This window comes from Emys orbicularis, chromosome 17, assembly GCF_028017835.1.
Source record: "Emys orbicularis isolate rEmyOrb1 chromosome 17, rEmyOrb1.hap1, whole genome shotgun sequence".
Lineage (NCBI taxonomy): Eukaryota > Metazoa > Chordata > Testudines > Emydidae > Emys > Emys orbicularis.
Window position 1 is genome coordinate 4,472,598 of NC_088699.1, and position 19,182 is coordinate 4,491,779.

The window sequence follows — 19,182 nt, forward strand, 5'->3', positions numbered from 1 at the left end:
AGTTACGGCTGCTTTTTTTCCAGGCCCATGGTGTCTGGGGACAGAGGACAGCAGTTACTAATGGTGCTGTTTTATCTAAGAGGATGATGGATGATGGTGGAAGAGAAAGAAGGGGGAAAACGAAGACATTAGCACATCAATGGTGGGCCTGTGACCTCCCTCAAGAGACGCAAAGCGACTTAATGAAATTTTAATTAGACAGCATGCAGTGCACTGTCATTGGGTACCAGCTCAGACCTTTTCACCAGCAGGCTGTGATTATCTTTGCTTGAGATGAGGCCTTTCCTAGTATTAGTGGCAGAGCTGGGCTAATCATTCTAGGCGCGGAGCACTCACCGCAGCTCACAGAAACACTCCTGTCTTGCTCCTTAGAACAAAGGCTCATCAGAGAGGGGATAGAATGGAAGGTGACTGCAGCCAACTGCCTTCTTTGCCTCCTGCAAGCATCTCAATACAGTCCGCAGGCCTAGAGGTATAGACAGTGGAATCGCATGCCCCTGAAATGTCATCCAGGATGTTCAGCAAATCTCACACTGTCCTCTCCTGTGAGCTGCCACAGAATGTGTGACAACACGTAACCAGCAAAATCTTGACCTATCTCCTCAGGATACCTGTTCCTCAAGTGTCATCTTTAACAACTCACCATTTGTTTATTTTGTCCTGATGACTTCGGTTATAAAAGTTGAACATTCTCCATTCGCTGTGGACCTTTTCCAAAGTAAAAGCATCACCCGCTGATGGATGTAGCCAGAGCTCGACCTCTCAACTTCACGTTGAAACAAAGGTTTCCATTCCACACTGAACTGAAGTTATCAAAAATAATCCCGACATGGGCCAATCTGGAGTTTCTATCCACTTCGATGTTTCTACGGCTCATCCCCCGAGCATCCAAGCAGCTCACAAACAATTCATCCACCACACCCCCGGGAGGTGCTATTAGCCCCATTTTACAGACGGAGTAATGAAGCCCAGAGTTTGTGACTTGCCCAAGGTCACATACAGAGTCTGTGGCAAAGCTGGGAATTGAAGCTGTGGTCTGGACTCCCAGTCCATTGTCTTAGTCACAAGCCCATGCTTCCTCTCTGCAGTTAGTTTTAGCTCTGTTAAGTTTTCTATAGCATGCCACAGGGTCCAATCCAAACGCAAGGCCCACTTCTCCAGCCTTGACTTCATGGATAAAATAAAGAGCACATCGCAAAACAAAAGCAACAGCCTTATACAGGTTTCAGAGTAGCAGCCGTGTTAGTCTGTATCCTCAAAAATAACAGGAGTACTTGTGGCACCTTAGAGACTAACAAATTTAGTAGAGATAAGCATCCGAAGAAGTGGGTTGTAGCCCACGAAAGCTTATGCTCTACTAAATTTGTTAGTCTCTAAGGTGCCACAAGTACTCCTGTTATTTTTGAGCCTTATACAATTTTGCTCCTTGCTGAGAGAAATGGGGAAGGAACCGCACCTGATGCAGGAGAGTCATATCACTTGATGCACCACTGGGAGGAGCCCCAATACCTTGGTGATGGTGGGTGTTGTCCAAGAACCTGAACAGAGTATAGTCTAATTCCTGGCAGAGCTGCTCTAACTCAAACTGACTGATGAAGTAAACGGCAGATTAATGTTTCCAACTTTTCTTCACAACCTTTGACACAAATTGAACCTTAGTTATTGTCTGCTGATTAATGAATTGACTGTAAGGGGTAACCCAGATGAACACCATGCTCTTGACCCAAACCTTCAATGTTCCTTAAGCTCTTACCGCATGGATGGACGGAAATAAGCCATCTGTGGAACTCACAGCCACAAGATATTATTGAGGCAAAGAGCTTAATACAATTAACAAAAGGTATAATGAATAATAAGAGTATAATCAGCAGTTGCATTAGGCAGGAAAGAAGTTTAAACAGGACAAACCAACCACTCAGTACCTAGCTGTAGGAAAAAACATTCCCCTATAGGCCTGGTATTGCAGAATGGTCCGTGATGGTGGTTTTACACCGTCCTTTCAGTCATCCAGGACTGGCTGCTATTGGAGACAGGATACAGGACTAGGTGATCCCCTGTTGACTTCACTGGGACTGCTCACGGGCTCCTAGCTCAACACAGGCTTATGTACTTTGCTCAGTTCGGACCTGGATCCAATACAGCAGTTCTGTGTTCCCATTATCAGGGATATCTTCCACGCAATGAATAGAAGTCACAGAATTCTGGATGCCTAATGAAACAGCATAAAATCCATAGCTAAGTAATATGCCTAGAGAGGAAGACACTGGTTTCAGAAATGCTGACACGCCCCTCCAGTCTCCTGCCAAAGCTGTGCAAGCATAATTAGGAATCAAAGTAACTGATAGCAGCAGCCCGGAAGAACCTGCTCTCTTGGGAGGGTTCTTGTATTGAGGACTAAACCTATTCGTTTGTTGATAATGCCAAACAAAGTCCCGGTCCTGCAAGCTGCTCCGTGTGGGCGCCCTGTAAGTCATCGGGTCAGGTTCTTATTGTTATTTGTGTTGTGTTACGGGCCAGGGCCCTGTTGTGCCAGGCACTGTATAAAACCCAGAACAAGAAGACAGTCTCTGTTCCTGACAATCCAAGTATGGGCACCTACTGGGATTTTCAATGGGAGTTAGGCAGTCGGGTACTTTGAAAATCCCACGGAGCACCTATCTGCAGCTTTAAGCACCTAAATACCTTTAAAACCCTGCCCCAAAGTGACCTGCTAAGATCACAAAGGGAGTCAAGTGCCAGAGGTACAACCAGGAGAAGCTACACAACTAGAGTTGATTAGCTCCAGGTCAACCCTAAAAGGGTCCAAGAAGGAATTTTGCCCCCCACCTTCCCCTCCATTGCTGTCTGTCTGTCTAGTTTTCATACCATGCCCATCATTGTGGTGTCTGATCAACTAGCTAGGTGCATTATGAGGTTTGCTTTCACTTCCTCCGAAGCCTGAGCGCTGAATCCTGCTAGAGACAAGATCTCAGACTTGATCAGACCAGTGGTGTCACTGGGTCAGGCAAATCGTCCATTCCTAATCTGAATTCCCTATTTTGAGCTCTGTGCTAACAGAGTGTTCATCCTCTTGTAGATTCTTCAGAGGCAAATGGTCAAAGTGTTTCCAGACTGAATATCAGGGGCTGATCAACTATTTTGTTGCTTTAAAGGACATGCTTTGCTAAGCCTGAAAATAATTGGAGACTACTGGGGGGGCAGATAGACGTTTGAGATCAAAGAGCATTCGCTTCCAAACTGCAGCACTTGACAGAAAAGACATACCAGCCTGATGTTTCCATTTAAAAAAAATGTATAAACAAACTAGCTCAGGATACAGAACTACGTTTGCCTTCCTCAGAGCCCGAAATAAGTAGCATGAACTCATAGTGACTTCCTGTGTCCCTGAGGAGCAGGAGGAATTCTCTTTAATTCTGAGATGCTGACAGTACTGCCTAGATTTAAGGCTCCCAGTCACCAAATTATTGTACAGAACTGACTGACCAAGACCCTGACACGAGTGACCCTTATTTACTCTAATAAGGATCCCGCTCGTAAACTGGTTCATTGACTGCGGAGCCTTAAATCTGGGCAACAACGTGCTGTCGTCTTTCCTTCCTTGACGAACGCCAGAATTTTGCTGAGGGGACTGGGTCCCAGTTTTTATGGCGCGTTGTTCACACAGATGTACCAGCCTTTCGCAGCAGGTCATGCGTTCCTGACATGCCAGTGCAAGAGAACTCTGTGTCTGCAGCCTACATCATCCCGGCAACAACCGTCTGCATGTCAGGGCAGAGATGGAGAGAGAGACAACAGCCACCTTTCTGAGGAAACCATTTCGTGGGTCTGTGTGTTCTAAGGCCCGTTTTTGTAGCAAGCTTAGAATGTGTCATACCCAAGAAATTTTATCACCCGCAAGACTTTTTCCCTTCGCCCTTCTTATGTCTCTACCCTGTGCATGCCCAGGAAATCATCCTGTTCGTTCCGCTTAGGACATGTGCGCCTTAGAGCTGCACGAGTGACCCCAAGCAGGCTGGGAAGGCCGTACTTCCTAAGGGGCGATAGAGTTAAACTAAAGGAACCCTAGATATTGCAAAGCTGAAAAAGTAATTATAGAGAAGGCAAAAAAAGCCAGCAATTCTAAGCAGGCAAAAAGGCCCTCTTAAGAGAAGAAAGGCATGGTAATTAACCTCTAGACATGATTCAAAGCATCATTTGTAGGATGATTAACATAATCCCCCAAGTGCAAACACACAACTCGCATTAACGATCATTTGCAGAGCTGAACGCTCCCCCCGCCCCTTCGCAAAATCAGCACATTTGAACGGGGAAACATTTGAAATGCGGTAACTGCCATCTGGGCAAGGGAGAGGAACAGTTCATGTAGGCAGAAGACCAAGTGCTTCTTCCCCACACAAACCACCAGGCTGACCCTACAATACTGACTCCCAATAGGGCCCTTTGCTTGCAAAACACAGTGCTTCACGGCCAACCATTACCAGATTAATAAAGCCTATTTCTTATATGATACTTTTCATCAGTAGACCTCAAAGCAAATCACAGCCTTTAATGTATTTATCCTCAGAACGCCCCTGTGAGGTAGGAAGCATTATTATCCCCAATGTGCATATAAGGCACAGAGAGGCTAAGTGACTTGCCCAGGGTCACAAATGAAGTCTGTGGCAGAGCAGGAAATGGAACACAGGTCTCTCACAGCTTAAGCCAGTGCTCTAACCACTGAACTATCCTTCCCCAATTGGCCAGGCTGCCCAATGCTCGTGATTTTATTGAGACTCTCGAGGTATTTTATGTTTTTTCTTTAAAGCTCCAGTTCCTGGAGTCAACTGGAAGTGAGAATCTCAGCCTTCATTCAAAAAGAAAAGTTTCTAGCTCTCAAGATTCAGATAAAAGCTTGAGAACGTGACCTGAGTGAACTCTGAAGGCTCAGAAAGCAGAAGGCAAATAAAAACAACCCCACATTGGTTATTTAAAAAAATGAAATCTCCTGATTTCAAGCCAAACAATGAGTTTGTTAAACCCTGACTCATGTTTGGGTTTGGCAGCGCTGCGCTTCTCCCAGTTCTTTGTGGGTTTATAAAGCCCGGGGCCACTCCTACAATGGATTGTACAGGAAGCCAAAGCAACCCGGCTTCTCAGTGAAGATCCCAGGGACTAACTCCCTTCTACCTGCTTGTACAACCAGTACAAAAGGCATCTGTGTCATAGCTGGAAGCAGTCAGGAGGGCGTTTTCTTCCCATTCCACTGAAGCAAACTGCATTGTTTGTAGGCTGTTCTTAATTAAATATTCCAGAGGGGTTAATAAAGAGACTGAAATGTGACCAAGACCTGGTGTACCTTGTCTCCCCCTCATACCTGAATATTGTTTGTTCGGAGCGAAGATCCATTCAAGAAGCTCTGAGCCTTTGTATTCAGTTCTTTTCTGTATTTCTTAAAAGGATATTACAGCCCTGAAGCTCTGGGTAGTGGAATCTTGTTGGAATGAATTACTTATTGTGCTTCATTCTTATCTTTAAAGTTATGTTATTACCTGGAGGTGTTTATCTGAACAACATTTGTAAACATTTGTATAAAGGCCAAGTTTTAAAAACTGAATGACTCTTTTTTTTTTTTTAATCCTTTACTGCACAAACAGGAAGCATTATAGTTAGCCTGCTCTCCTCTGTGCAATATACAAATTGTGTACTTGTTATTAATGACAATCTTAGAGACCACTGACGGTTTAAACACACAATAGCCTATGGAACTTGCTTCCTTAAAGTGATACAGTTCGATTCCATGACAGCCTGAGAAATTCAACCACTAAATGCCCCATTGTGTCAGGCACAAGGCATGACCTTCCCCTGATTCATCCCTTGTGTGGGATTCCAGCGACAGAGCAATGCTGTCCAGTTCAAAGCTCATATGTTTGGAAACCTGTAGGGAAATTATAGTCACAGCCTCCACCGTTACTAGCAGGGAATAAAAGGAAAGGAAACAAGATTAAGAATGAAGGGGAGGGGAAAAATCATCGGTTTCATGCTGAAACGCTGCTTTATTCTGCATCTAGTGCAGAAAGCTCCTGTCACACAAAGACAGCAGAATAATCCCAGTCCCGCCAGCCAGAATGCTGAGAGAGGCTGTCCTGAACTCTAAGTAAAACAAAGAGCCACCCACCAGTCCAGGTAACTTTTGTCTGGCAACAGCGGGGGGTAGCACCAGCCAGGGCAGAATGAGCAAAGAGGTATTAACTTCCCAGTATGTGGATTGATTTTCAGAGGTGCTGTGCATTGACAGCTCCTACTGAAGTCGACGCATGCAAAAGACAGTTTTACACAGCCCTAGTTGGTAAGACACAAGAGGTGCTGGTACCACCTGTCATCTCTCCTGCACAGGTACCGTGGTAAGAACAAAAGTTTCAAATATGCAAAACCTGTTCCATTTCTTTCCCCCATTTTCTCCCCCATTAGTAGGTCAACATTTGCCTGCACAGTGTCTATATCTTATACCCATTGATACACGGGTACCAGTGGGGTTCACCCCAGTGAATGCAGGGGAGGGAGGACTCAGAAGTTTAATCCTAAAGTCCTTGCAAAGAGATGTGCACCTCCATTCGCTCCGCTCCGGGCAAGCAGCACGAACCAGATAATTGCCCAAGTTTTCAGAGCAAACCAGATTAAAGCCTTCTGGAGAGCTGGCAGTAATCTGCCTCGCCCCCCACTGCTCCCAGGGGCCATGCCATCACCTTGGAGGAGGCAGCTGCCTTCAGACTGGAGGCTCACACAGGGCTCTGTATGTAGGTCCAGTGCCCCTGAGCCTGCCCCTCCCAGCTGCTCCTAAAATAGATGCTTATGGGGAAGCAGGTGCTAATACTGGAACCTCCGGCCGCCCTAATTGGATTGAGATGTTTTGTGCAGCCCAGCTAATGGGCTCCACACTCCAGTGCGCTGGATCCTGACGTTCGACTAACATTATCAGCACATGCTAATCCTGCCCCTGGAACGCTCCCTGGGCTGACGAGGCTTGGAGCCAATCCTGACCGCGCTTACACCTGTCCTACACCGGCATGGCTCCCCTGGCTTCCACAGGGCCATTCCTGATTTCCACTGCAGGGATCTCAGAGCCTTTGGAGTTCGAAATCAGATTCGGATCCACAGCCTAGCCCACCATTTGCAGACTTCAGCTCCTCTGTCCCCTGTTTGCATCAGCAGGGCTATATCCCCAGGGTGCAATGCTGCACCTAAACCCCCTCTGCTGCACTGCCTGGGCTATATCCCCAGGGTTCAGGGCTGCTCCTAAACCCCCTCTGCTGCACTGCCTGGGCTATATCCCCAGGGTGCAGGGCTGCACCTAAACCCCCTCTGCTGCACTGCCTGGGCTATATCCCCAGGGTGCAGGGCTGCACCTAAACCCCCTCTGCTGCACTGCCTGCCTGGGCTGTATCCCCAGGGTGCAGGGCTGCTCCTAAACCGGCTCTGCTGCACTGCTTAGCCGCGCTGTATCCTCAGGGTGCAGGGCTGCACCTAAACCCCCTCTGCTGCACTGCCCAGCCAGGCTATACCCCCAGGGTGCAGGGCTGCTCCTGTCAGACAACCAACGTGGGGGAGGAGGGAAGGAGCATCCCAAACCAGCAGCAAAGCCACCGTTTGGAGGGAGAGAAGCCCAGGGGGCAGCCTGCCTCGGGGTCAGGCAGCCCAGCCGGTTCCCCCCACCTCAGCCGCTGGGATCCCGCAGCCCCTCACCTGCCAGGCGCTGGAGGGGATCTCGTGGAACTTGCCCAGGCCCCCGAAGGTGTAGCAGCTGTACATCTGCTCCAGCGTCTCGGAGCAGTGCCACAGCAAGCCGAAGCTGACCCCGCCGTGGGCTTGGAGGTGATGCTCCTTCACGATCCAGGCAGGGGAGAGGAAGCTGAAGCTGCAGACGGCCACCAGGCAGGAGGATAGGAGGACCCAGAAGCAGCCCACGCAGCTGAACATCCTCTGAGGCTGGGGAAGGGAACCTGCAGCCGGCAGCTCCAGCCCAGCATCCACGCAGCCGCCTGCTTTCTTCTTGCGATCCAGCAGCGAATGCATCTGGGGGGGCTGGGGCTGGGGTGAGGGGGGAGGCAGCGAGGGAGCTCAGGACACCCCCCTGGGCTGCCTCACATCAGCATCCAAGCGGCGGCGAGGGCTGGCACCCGGACAGGTCCATGGGAAGAGGCGGCGGCCGCCCCGGTGCCGTTCCCCACCCCCCTCCCCAGCCGCTGTCAGCTGGGATCCTGACTGCGACGGGGCCGCCCACGTGGAGCTGCTGCTGAGGCCGGAGCCGCTCGTGACACCCAAGGCCGCCTCCGCGCCCGGCTCCCGCGGCACATCCAGCCCCGGCGGGCGCAGCGGGCCTCCGGAGCGATGGGGGCGGCCGGGCGGGAGCGCGGCTGCTCTGCCGGCTGCTGCCACGGGCAGGTGTCCCGGTCCCCTTCCTCCCACCCACCCACCGCGGTGGGCGTCTCCTCGGGCCCAGCCCCGTCACGTGGCGGTGGGAGAAGGGGCTGGAGCCCCCCTGGCTCCCAGCGCTGCCGGGCTGCCACCCCCAGCCCTCCCGCGGGGAGATGCGCCCGTGCGCAAAGGCGCAGCGCCAGCTCTCCCCGCCGCAGGCGCGCCGCGGGGGAGGCCGGGGTGGGGCGGGCTGCAGAGGGAAGGGAGGGGGGTTAGTCACGGGGCGGCTGCCTCCCTCCCTGGCCCACCCCGTGGGGCTTTCCCTGCCGCCCGCCTGGGCGTTTTCAGGTCAGCCGCGGGGCCTGGCGGGGAGGCAGGAGCGCGCCAGGACGGGGAAGCCACCCGGGCCCCGTGCAAAACCCAGCAGCCCTGCCCGGCCTCGCAGCGCAGCTGCCGCCTTAACGGGAAGGGGTGGGGGGGAAGCCGCATATCCAGGGAGGGGCCCCGACCTTTGAACTGTGGGGTCCCCCCCTACCCGAGCGCCCCTGGGGAGGAGGCGCAGAACCACAGGAGGGCGCGTGCCAGTCTCTTTGCAAGGGCGGGAAGTTCTGTGCCAGGGCTAAGCTTTGCCTTGTGCTGCCCCATCTGCAGCCCACACCCCCACGGGGCCGCCACCCGCTCAGCCGGCCCCGCCGCGCCCTCTTCCCCTTCCCAATACATCGGACTCTGCTGTGCCCCCAGACCCAGGCACACCATCTTCTGGCCATCGCCCTGTGCCCCAGGCATGCCCAGCTTTGCCTTGCTGACGAGCCCATGGCGGTGGGCATGTGCCAGTGCGTTTTCTAGTTTCCCTGCCTGCCCTTATGCAGCACCCGCAGTCCAATCCGCCTCTAGCAGGAATGGCTCTGCAGGTGTCAGCCCAAAGCACTTTGCAAGCTGGGGTGCTGAGAGCCATTGAACCAAATTGTAAACCCTGTGTATAATGGAAACCACTTCAAGCCAGTGGGTGGGGCAGCCCCCCTAGTTCCAGCACCTATGAAGCAAGCCTGCTGTGTGCACCCAACTCCCCCTGCCTCTGATGGGGGGTTCACTACCATCAACTTGTAGGATCAGACCCTATAGATACATAGGCATCCCCACCTCTGGGGTGGAGGATATCAACCAACGCGCGTGCTAGGGAGGGCAGGTGAAATTTTGGCCAAGGACAGAAAGGCGAAGCCCTTCTCTAATTGAAAGGGCCATGGGGTCTTTAATGTCCTCACAGAATCTCCTCCAAAACACCGTCCCTCGGTCCACGCTACAGTCCCTTCCGCAGAAGTATAAAGCCAGAGTCAATCGTGTTGTGATTTGACCTTGTGAGTCCCGGCTTTTCCTACCTGATGCTCTGCTCAATGGCATCCCCTGCTATGTGGAAAAGGCTTGCTGGCTTCTGCTGCTTTGCCCTGTTCTTCATTAGCAATAATTGCAGAGGGTTTAATTAACGAAGTGCTTTGGATGCTCTAAGGTACCATGTTGTTGTTTCCTTATTTAGCCTGGAATTTCTGGAAAACAGCAGATCTGAAAAGTTAACCTCAGGTTTGCCAGCCCCCCAGGGATCACTTTACAGGGCTCTTATTGTGCCCCTGTGCTTTCTAAACAAAAAACAGTCTTTGCTGTATTGCCCAGGAGAGTTGAGGACTACCCGAGGCCGCAGGGTGTTTTGCCCGTGCTCTGCACCTCGCGGGCTGACCTGCTTCTCAAGTGGGCAGAGGCTGGGGATGCCAGGGAGGCAGCATGCTCAGCCCAAGAAAGAAGGAGGCATCGTGCATTGGAGTGACACCCTGTGCCTGGCTCTCATGGTAACTCTGGTGGAGTTGGAGGAAGCGGCACTTAGCTCTGGCTGGCTAAAGGAAAAGTCATGGCAAGATGGGGCAGTTTGCGAGTGCGTAGGGCCAGTGGGGGAAATGGGATAGCAGGTCAGAGTGACCTGGACTAAGCAAGGCTATAGTCAGTTCTTTAACAAAGGCGAATGTTAAATTTGCCCGTGTGCGGGTTCCACATATCACTTGTGGTACTGAACATGGGGCCTTGTACATCCAGTGTCTAGGTAACATTGAGGGCCCTGTCCTGCAAGCCTAACTTCAGTGGGACTACACCCATGAATCAAGGAAACTAGTGCCATGCTGAGTAAGGCTTCGTTGGTCCTGACATTTGGGGCCGCGACCTTCAACCTTTAGTTGCAGAGCTTTGGCATTATAGATATAAATAGAGCATAATTATAATTGATTATTTTATCCAAGTAGTGCCTTGTATGTGGCGGATAATAGATTTTCTAAACACTTGGGCTCTTTTAAAGTAATATTAATAGTACATTGACAGTCTGAAGCATCCGATCCTATAACCCCACATGTAATTTTACTCATGTGAGTAATTCCATTAACTTACATGGCACTACTCCTGTAAGTAGTGTTACACATACATGTAAAGTGCTGGCAGGATCAGGCCCCAACAAACTGTGAGGCTTTATATACTTTGGTAGATGAAGTTCCTTGTTACTGACAGTAGGGGGAAGATTTCCCGGGAAAAAACACAAGTGAGTGAGTTTTCTAATAACTATGGAACACTGTTAATGTCACCCACTTAAAGAACTTAGGTGAAGCATTCAGGCCATGCAACTTTTTTACCACAGTAATATTAAAACTCTGTGATAACAGCAGATGCACACACATATCTGGATATCAGTTCCACACTGGGCCTATCTTTCTCTTACCAACAAGTTTTTGGTAATGGATCTTACACTTCCTTGTTTAGCAAAAAGTTCTGTCAATAGCTGACTCTGGATCATTATGACTTAAACATAAAGGATTGTTTACATTTCTTCACCTGCCTTCAGTTACCAGTTTTATTTTTTTAACTACATGGCAAACTAAACGTATATGTGTCTGGAAAGAATGATAAATAAACATTAATCTTTCTCTCCATGTTCCACCTGAGAGAAAAGCTGTGTAGCCTGGCCTCAGAATTAATGGAAAATGTCAAATATCACGTCAGCATACTTGTAGCTTCATTGAAGCCCCCAAGCGGCAGTTGGATTCAAGCAGGCAAACCCTTATTTTCATGCCGAGTCCCATTGAAATCAAGAGCACACGGGTCCAGCTGCACAGATTCAATTATAGGACTGGGGCCATAGAGATTTAAGGGCAGCTTTTTAAAGGGCAATTAGCCACACAGAATGGAATTATGTTTTAAAGCCTAAGTGATTTAGAGGCACACATGCTATTGCATTTCAATTGGATTCATGCCTCTAAATCACTTGGGGCCCCTGTGAAAATTGGCACCCACCCTCCCAGCTTCTATTGGACGTCACTGGGAGATGGTCACTTACCTCCCCTTTGTGCCTGTGAAAACCACCCCCTTCATCTGAGATAATTTTCTACATACAGTTGAAAATGCAAGCAGGGTAGAAATCACAAAGCGGTTGGGTTGCGGGGGGGGGGGGGTGTTGATTTTTCTGAAAATAAAAGCTGGACACACCAGCATTTCTCTTCTGCAGAGTCATTTTGAATATACCATTTTGTAGAGAATGTTTAAAATCCTAGTGATGCTTCCAAAATCCATGGATAGAGCAAGCTTTTACTGTCAAACTTTCAGGCCACTCCTGCCCGGTCCCTTCATTTCAGTTACAGGTCACATTGCTTTTCATGAACTACAGGAGAAACCCGGCCTTCACTTTTGGAATCATACCAGGTAAAAGCCACTAGCCAGCTACCTGAGTGGCACCGGTTGTTTGAATCTGAATAGTCATCTCAGGCTGCTCTGATCAGGGCACAAGAGGCAGTGTCAACCAGCTAGTAGGGCTAGAAACAGCAAGTAAACTGGATCATGGCAAGAAACTGATGTCTTGTTATGCAATAGTGTCCCTGGGGCGGGTTTCAGGTCAGAGCTGCCTTAGGAAATTACTTTCACTTACATCACTGACCCAGGGAGCAAGACCTCCCAGAGGCTTCAGTTTGCAGGGATGCCTTGTCCAAAGATCTTCCCCCTCAGCATGTGGATATAATTATGTGGGTTCACAGTTTAGTGTCTTCTTAATTTAAGCCCTTGGAGAAGGAGCAAGGATTGCTCAGAGGTTCTTTGTGCAGGTTTTCCCTATGCACATGCACAATCATTACCATGTCCTGCTGCATAAGGCTGGCCCAGACTGCAAAGATGCGCAAAGATGTTTTGGCAGTTCTCATATAAGGTGACTAGCACCCTCTGGTGGTTTGTAGTGAGGTTTCCTGGGTAGCTGAAAATAGGCCTCAGGCGTTAAGGAAGGGTCAGTTCCCATGATGTGGCGTGACAGAGAAATTGTTGGCCCTCTCGCAGAGCTGAGGTCACTGACCGAGCATCTGAATCAAAAGCTGGAAATACGTATGGATCCCATGTTTGAGTTTCGAATTTTTATGATTTTCTTGCATGCGTCTGTATATTTTTCACTTGGCTTTTTTACTGCCTGAAGAATCCGTGGATGGGGCCAAAATAACACAACTCCTCTCCTCCTGGTATGCTGGATTGGGGAATGCCACGTCTTGCATAGTTTCTAACACTGTCCCTGCAGCATTAAAAAAGTCTTTGAAAGAAACATAAACACAGACACCAAGATATTGGCTTTAAACTGAATGTCCCTGTTTGGGGCTTTAATCGGGTACCTATGGCACCAAAATGCACAGTCCTAGAAGCAGCACTATGGTTCTGACACAAGGGTCCTCAGAAGCTGGGAGGGATACAGATCATGGATGATATCTTATAAACACAGATTTCAAGGGCAAGGAATGTCTCGTGTTATCAGGAGACTGCCCAAGGGATGTCTTTACAGTGGGACAGAACACAGGGGAGGTGACTGACCGATCTGATCCTCCCTGCCCAGTGCTCTCCGCCCTCCATGCCTGGCTGGATACCTGGGATGGACCCATCTCTCCTGGCACCTGGTGCCATATCTTCCCAAATGAACGTGGGCGGGGGGACAATTCAGGGTCACATTCCCTCCCCCCTCCCGATTTCTGCCAGGGTTCACACCAGAATGTGGCCAGCAGCAGCCTTTCGGCACTGTGCAGGAGGGAAAGGATGGAAGCTGCTTCCAGCTGCGGGGGGGCGGGGGGGGAGGAAGAGGGATGACTTGGCCTGTGTCTCTGCAGAGCTCATCTCTCCCCCTCCACCACCATCACCGCTCCTGTGTGGCTGGAAGCAGCTCGTCCCTTCCTGCCCGCACAGTGTCAAAAGGCAGCTAACACCTCCAGGCTGCTGCTGGCCACTGAGATAACCCAGATGCCTCCTGTCCCCTGGCTACAACGTGGGCAGGAAGGGGGTAAGCCCTAAGGATGCATTGTGCACCCTGGGCCCAGGGAACCTGACTCCAGGTGCTTCAGCGAACCAGGCCAGAGAGGGGGCTCAGCAGGGGAGGGTATCGAGGGGACAGAGCAGCCCTGCGCTGGGTGGGTGAAGAGGGTGCTAAGCCCCTGCTCGGAGGGCTGTTGTAGAGCTTGCAGGTTTGGGGCATGAACAGGCTGGAAATCGCTTGTCCCCACCATTCCAGAGCTTAGCTGAGGGGTAGAGAGGCTTTCCCGTGCCAGCGCTGTGTGTGGGGCTTTGACACATGCAGGGCTTGGCTCCTCCTGGCCAGCGCCACGGGCCAGAGGGTCTTGGGCTTTCCCAGGCCGCCGGCCCAGCCAGAGGCAGTGGGGGAAGGAAGGAGACTGCTGGCCAGGCTGTTGGTGAGCTGAACGCTCCGACCAGGGTCTGGTTCTCCGCACAGCGCTGGGAGCGGGACGTGCCCCACCGGGGAGGAGATGGAGGAGTAGCGGGGCTGGGGGGGGGAGGGGCAAAGCAGAGAGAGGACAGCAAGAGGGGAAGCACATAAAGGGCCAATGTGTGGACAGCAGAGGCAGGGGTGGCTCTATGTTTTTTGCCACCCCAAGCACGGCAGTCAGGCGGCCTTCGGCGGCATGCCTGAGGGCGGTCCGCAGTCACGCAAATTCGGCGGCGTTTCTGCGGGTGATCTGCCGGTCCCACGGCTTGGGCATACCCGTTGCCGAATTGCCGCCGAAACCACGGGACCAGCGGACCTCCCGCAGGCACACCGCCGAAGGCCGCCTGACTGCTGTCCTCACAGCGACCGGCAGGCCACCCCCCGCGGCTTGCCGCCCCAGGCACACGCTTGCTGCGCTGGTGCCTGGAGCCGCCCCTGAGCAGAGGCAACACATAACCAGCCGCCACCTGGTGCCTGCCCACACTCACCAATCACCACACCTCACAGCCAGTGCCAGCCAGAAACAGGACGGGGGGGACCCTGCTGGCCGAGAGCCAGCACGCAGCAGGGGCTGTGCTGACAGACCAGCAGGGGGAGTGGCCGGCCCCGCACACTGCATCTTTATCCCGTCACCAGCCTTGCACAACCACCCCCATTCTCGGCCACTGGACACCCCCCACCCCACTCACCGCTGGTGGGCAGGTGGCTGGTGAGCAGGGATCAGGCCAGCAGCAGAACCCGTCAATACTGATCCGGGGGGAGACAGAAAATATGGGACAATTTGTCCATTTTTAAGAAAAAGTCAGGACACCTGCAGGAGGGCTTAAATATGGGACTGTCCCTTTAAAAACGGGACGTCTGATCACCCTAGTTATGTCCAAGATCTCTGGTTTCCCAGAATTCAGCTGCTCAGATTCCTGCATCCCTCCGGTGAGTGTTTTTCACCACTTCGCTCTTATATTGAAGTTTTTCACCCACCCAGACATTGCAAATTAAATGGAAAACCCCGCACCTCAGATCTTCCAGCAGGCCTCCTTCTGGAATCACTCCCCATCTGGTCGCAGAAAGGAAGCTTGCACTCAATGGAACAAGACAATGAGCGGTCCCCAGGTTTTAATTGCGGCTCGGCATCATTCTTTATCAAGTCAACTAATTTTTGCGTGGCTGGAATATGGAATAATTCCCTCCTTTGAAAACCTCCACATAGCTGAGCAGGCAGTATAAACTCTTTCACTCCCATTAATACTAAAGGACTGGGGTCATCCACATATGAAATTTTAAATGAATTTTGTGTGTGTGTAGACACCTGTTTTCCTGTAAATAAGAATTCTAATCGAAGACACTTTCATTTCAGCCTGAAAACACTGCATATGCTAATGGTATCAGTCACTCTTGTTAATCATACAGCTTTCCAGGCACCCTGCTTGTTATAATGAGGTATGTTATATTTTTCTGCCATAGCCTCTTTCAACATTCATTCCTAGATTCTTAGTTGTTCACATTTTCATGCATTGTTTTTCTCAACTCAATGAATACAGTTTACAAAAAAAAACGTTTCTCTTCAGTGTTTGAAATGCAAATACAAAGCATTGTGCTAGTGCTTGAAAATGAAATTGACTATAAACAGAAAATTTACTGCTCAGTCCAGTTTCATTGTCCCAAGCTGAGTGAAATGCAAAAAATAAAGCAAGCAGCATGACTGACAAAACACATGTAAGTTTTTTTTAAATGCTTTCTGATTTAATTAATAGTCTACAATATTATTAACAAAGATAAAGGAAATGTTTGGAATATATGATTTTTAAACTGATAGTGTCCCTTTAACAATACCTTCCATCTTGATCCTTATACATTTTGTATACTACAGCCCTGATCCTGCAAACTGATCTATTCAGTTAGACCCTTAAGAAGTCCCATTGAATTAATGGGGGTCCACATGGGTTCAGTGGTGATCATATTGCAGGACTGGGGCCCATAGACCAACATCATTCATAGAAAACCTTGTGTTTCTGGGTGAGCTGATTTAGGCCCAAGAGTCCTTCCTCTTTACTCATGTGAGTAACCCTATTGCAAAATTACTCTCATGAGTAAGGTCCGCAGGATCTAGTCAGTAGCAAGCAGTGTTTCAGTATATCAGAATTTACCTGCTCCTGTTTCATTGCCTGACTTATGCAACACGCTGGAAATCAAAACTGACGCTAGAAAAATCTACAAACAGTACTCTCTCATTTTTGTTTTTCTGAAACAGTAATTAGACAGAGCAGCTCACTTTGGTTAATTATCTGAGTATGAGCTGCCTAGTGATTAATAATTTCTAGTTCCACATGATTAATTATGCCTAAACAGTACATCCCATTTAGATCCTATTAAAAATTAAAGTTTATTTATTTATCTAAATATGGAGAGGAGGCAAATTCGCCACTCAATTAGGAGCTGAAGAGATTTTATTTTCCTTTGAATAATGGGGAGACATCTCCCCCCAGCCTCTCTGATACTGGCCAGGGTGTCTTGAAGTCATATTTCGGCTGACTGCTCAGATAATTAAACTGTCACGTTCTGCTAAAAGCACCAAAACCTTTTATGCTTCCAGGTTAGAGCTCCAGGGCCCAAGGCTGACTGATTTCCTGTGGAGCAGAGCTTTTACTTTTCTGCAAATTCACAGAAGAGGGTGGGGGATTTCAATCATAGATATGCAATTCAGGCCAAATACACTCAGGATTTCATTAGTCATTTAGGACCTCCTCCAAAGCCCACCAAAGTCAATGAGAGTCATCCCTTTGGACCTGTCCCTTAGAAAAGAGCTGCTGTTCCTTTTCCTGCTGACACGGGATGATGCCCAAACTTTATCTACCCAAGAGACCACATTAGCAGCCTGGCAAATATCTGAGAGTGATACCTTGTTTATTTCAGCCACCCACGTTTTGCATGGAATGGACCGCCTTGATCCAAGTAGCTAAGCCTGTTGGACCATGCTACCTCCCATGGAGCTGCACCTGTGGTGAATTATGGGCCCATTTCATGAGTGTAGTAAAGGTCAGTGAGTCTATGGCAAGGTCAGCAACAGAATTTGGGTGAAATGCGAACCTCCACTGAAGTCAATGGGAGTTTTGCCATTGACTTCAGTGGGATGAGATTTCATCTGAAGAATCTTGACTCTCAGCACCGTTCTTTAACCCCACAAATAAAATCAAGGACATTCAAAGAGATGAACACGCGTTCTCATAAACTTCCCTTGTTTTTATCTAGGCACAGCATGGACGTATTCATGGAATATAACAAACAAAATAAAATCCTCGCTGTCTGGAGACCGGTAGGCACAATGAGGCAGGATTAGGACCAAAGAGCTGGCTTTAAATCTTTATTATGATTATTTTGATGACAGTATTTATTTGTCACATGGTATCATAAATATGCATAATTCTTTACAGAGAAATACAAACAGTGGGTGAAGTTCTGACCACACTGAAATCAATAAGAGTTTTGTCATTGACGTCTGTGGAGACCAGATTTCACCCAATGTCACTGCCACCAGAGTGTAATACAATCAAGAGCCTGATCCTGTAGCTGGATCTGCACAGGCAGACCCTTTTAAACACATGAAGCCCATTGGAAGTTAAAAGGCACAGGGCTGGGACTGTGTGGAGCACTTTGGAGGATTGTGTTATTTTTCTCTTTATAATGGCCCTGTTTAAAAAGACAAATACTTGATCATGGAAGGTTAATGCAAACTTTGTTTCCCAGGAGCTGTGATTTTAGGGTGTCTTGCTAAGGGCCATGTTTTTCTTCTGGATTTGCTCACCATTTGTATATTTTGGCTATTATCAGCCTCTTGTATTGGGTGTTGATAATTAATTTAATTTGGTATTTATAAAATGCTCCTCTCAGATCTAGTCTCTGAGCACAAAAATATATCAGAGAGCGCTGCAAAACAAGTTCACAATAACAATGTTAAAGGGAAATAATGAGTTGCTAAGGGGTGTTGATCGGGAGCTGCATCCTGCTCTAAAGATGGCTGCATTTCAAAGATGAGTGAAGAGATGCTTCTGAATCTCTTATGTAACCCACAGGTTGTGAGGTTTAACTAATTAATATTTGTAAAGCAAGTTTAGATTCTTCAATAAAATAGGTTATTTATTATTATTATTGTTGTTGTTGTTGTTAATGTTATTGTTGTTGTTATTATTATTTATTTGTTACAGATTTTTTTGATGGGACAAACTTCAGCATCATCATGATACCAGGACAGTTACATTGCAGAGTGATGGCACTGCATTGGCATATCATGATGCAGTGACATCACAGAGTATCACAGCTTCCTCCCATGCATCTTTACAATATGATGATGGAAGTTCTGGATGCTTGTAATGTCCTATAAGCTGGGCTCCCAAAGTGCAGGTTCTCCCCAACTAAATCAGGATGATCCTGGAAAAAATTGGACAGATGCATTGTAGAGTAAAGGGCCTTAAAAGGAAATCAGCATCAAGAGCTGTATACTGGAAAACTTGTAGCTAATGCTTGTCCTCACTTGTTTCTAATGGTGAGGTGTGCCGTTAAAGGGACTGAGCCTGTGGTTTATTCCTTGCTCTGGGTTACTGAAATGCATAGCACTGAACTGGTTTTCTGGCACTCATCACAATTATGAAGTGTGCTTTTTATATAAGGTTTGATTCAGGGGAATCTTTCACCTTGTGGGATCTTGAGGAAGCCAGTTCCTTGCTCTGTGCCTCAGTTTCCCCATCTGTAGATGTGAACTGCAATAAGAATACAAAGCTATCACACAGGGTTGTATTTGTTAATGTTTGTAAAGAGCCTTAAACTCTTCTGGGCACTCTTGGAATACAAAGTATCATTATTTTATTATTATTCTACTTCCCATGAATTGTGCTTGTCATCCACGGGATATTATATCCTTTCATTTGAGGATTTTTGAACTACTTATAAAAATCTCAAGCAGGATTTGTGTAATATCTGAGACTGCACGATGCAATTAAACAAAGGTTTGGGTTTTTCTAAGGTCCACCCTT

The 19,182-nt window shown here is 48.8% G+C and overlaps 1 protein-coding gene across 1 annotated transcript in view; it reads right to left on the reverse strand.

Annotated features, from left to right (window-relative positions):
* Positions 1-8,049, reverse strand: part of LOC135890722 (LHFPL tetraspan subfamily member 7 protein-like) — a 153,846-nt gene extending 145,797 nt beyond the window's left edge. Inside the window, exon 1 of the mRNA XM_065418122.1 lies at positions 7,720-8,049. Within this exon, the coding sequence (XP_065274194.1) occupies positions 7,720-8,049 (330 nt within the window). The remainder of the gene's footprint in view (positions 1-7,719) is intronic.
* Between the last annotated feature and the right edge of the window lie 11,133 nt (positions 8,050-19,182).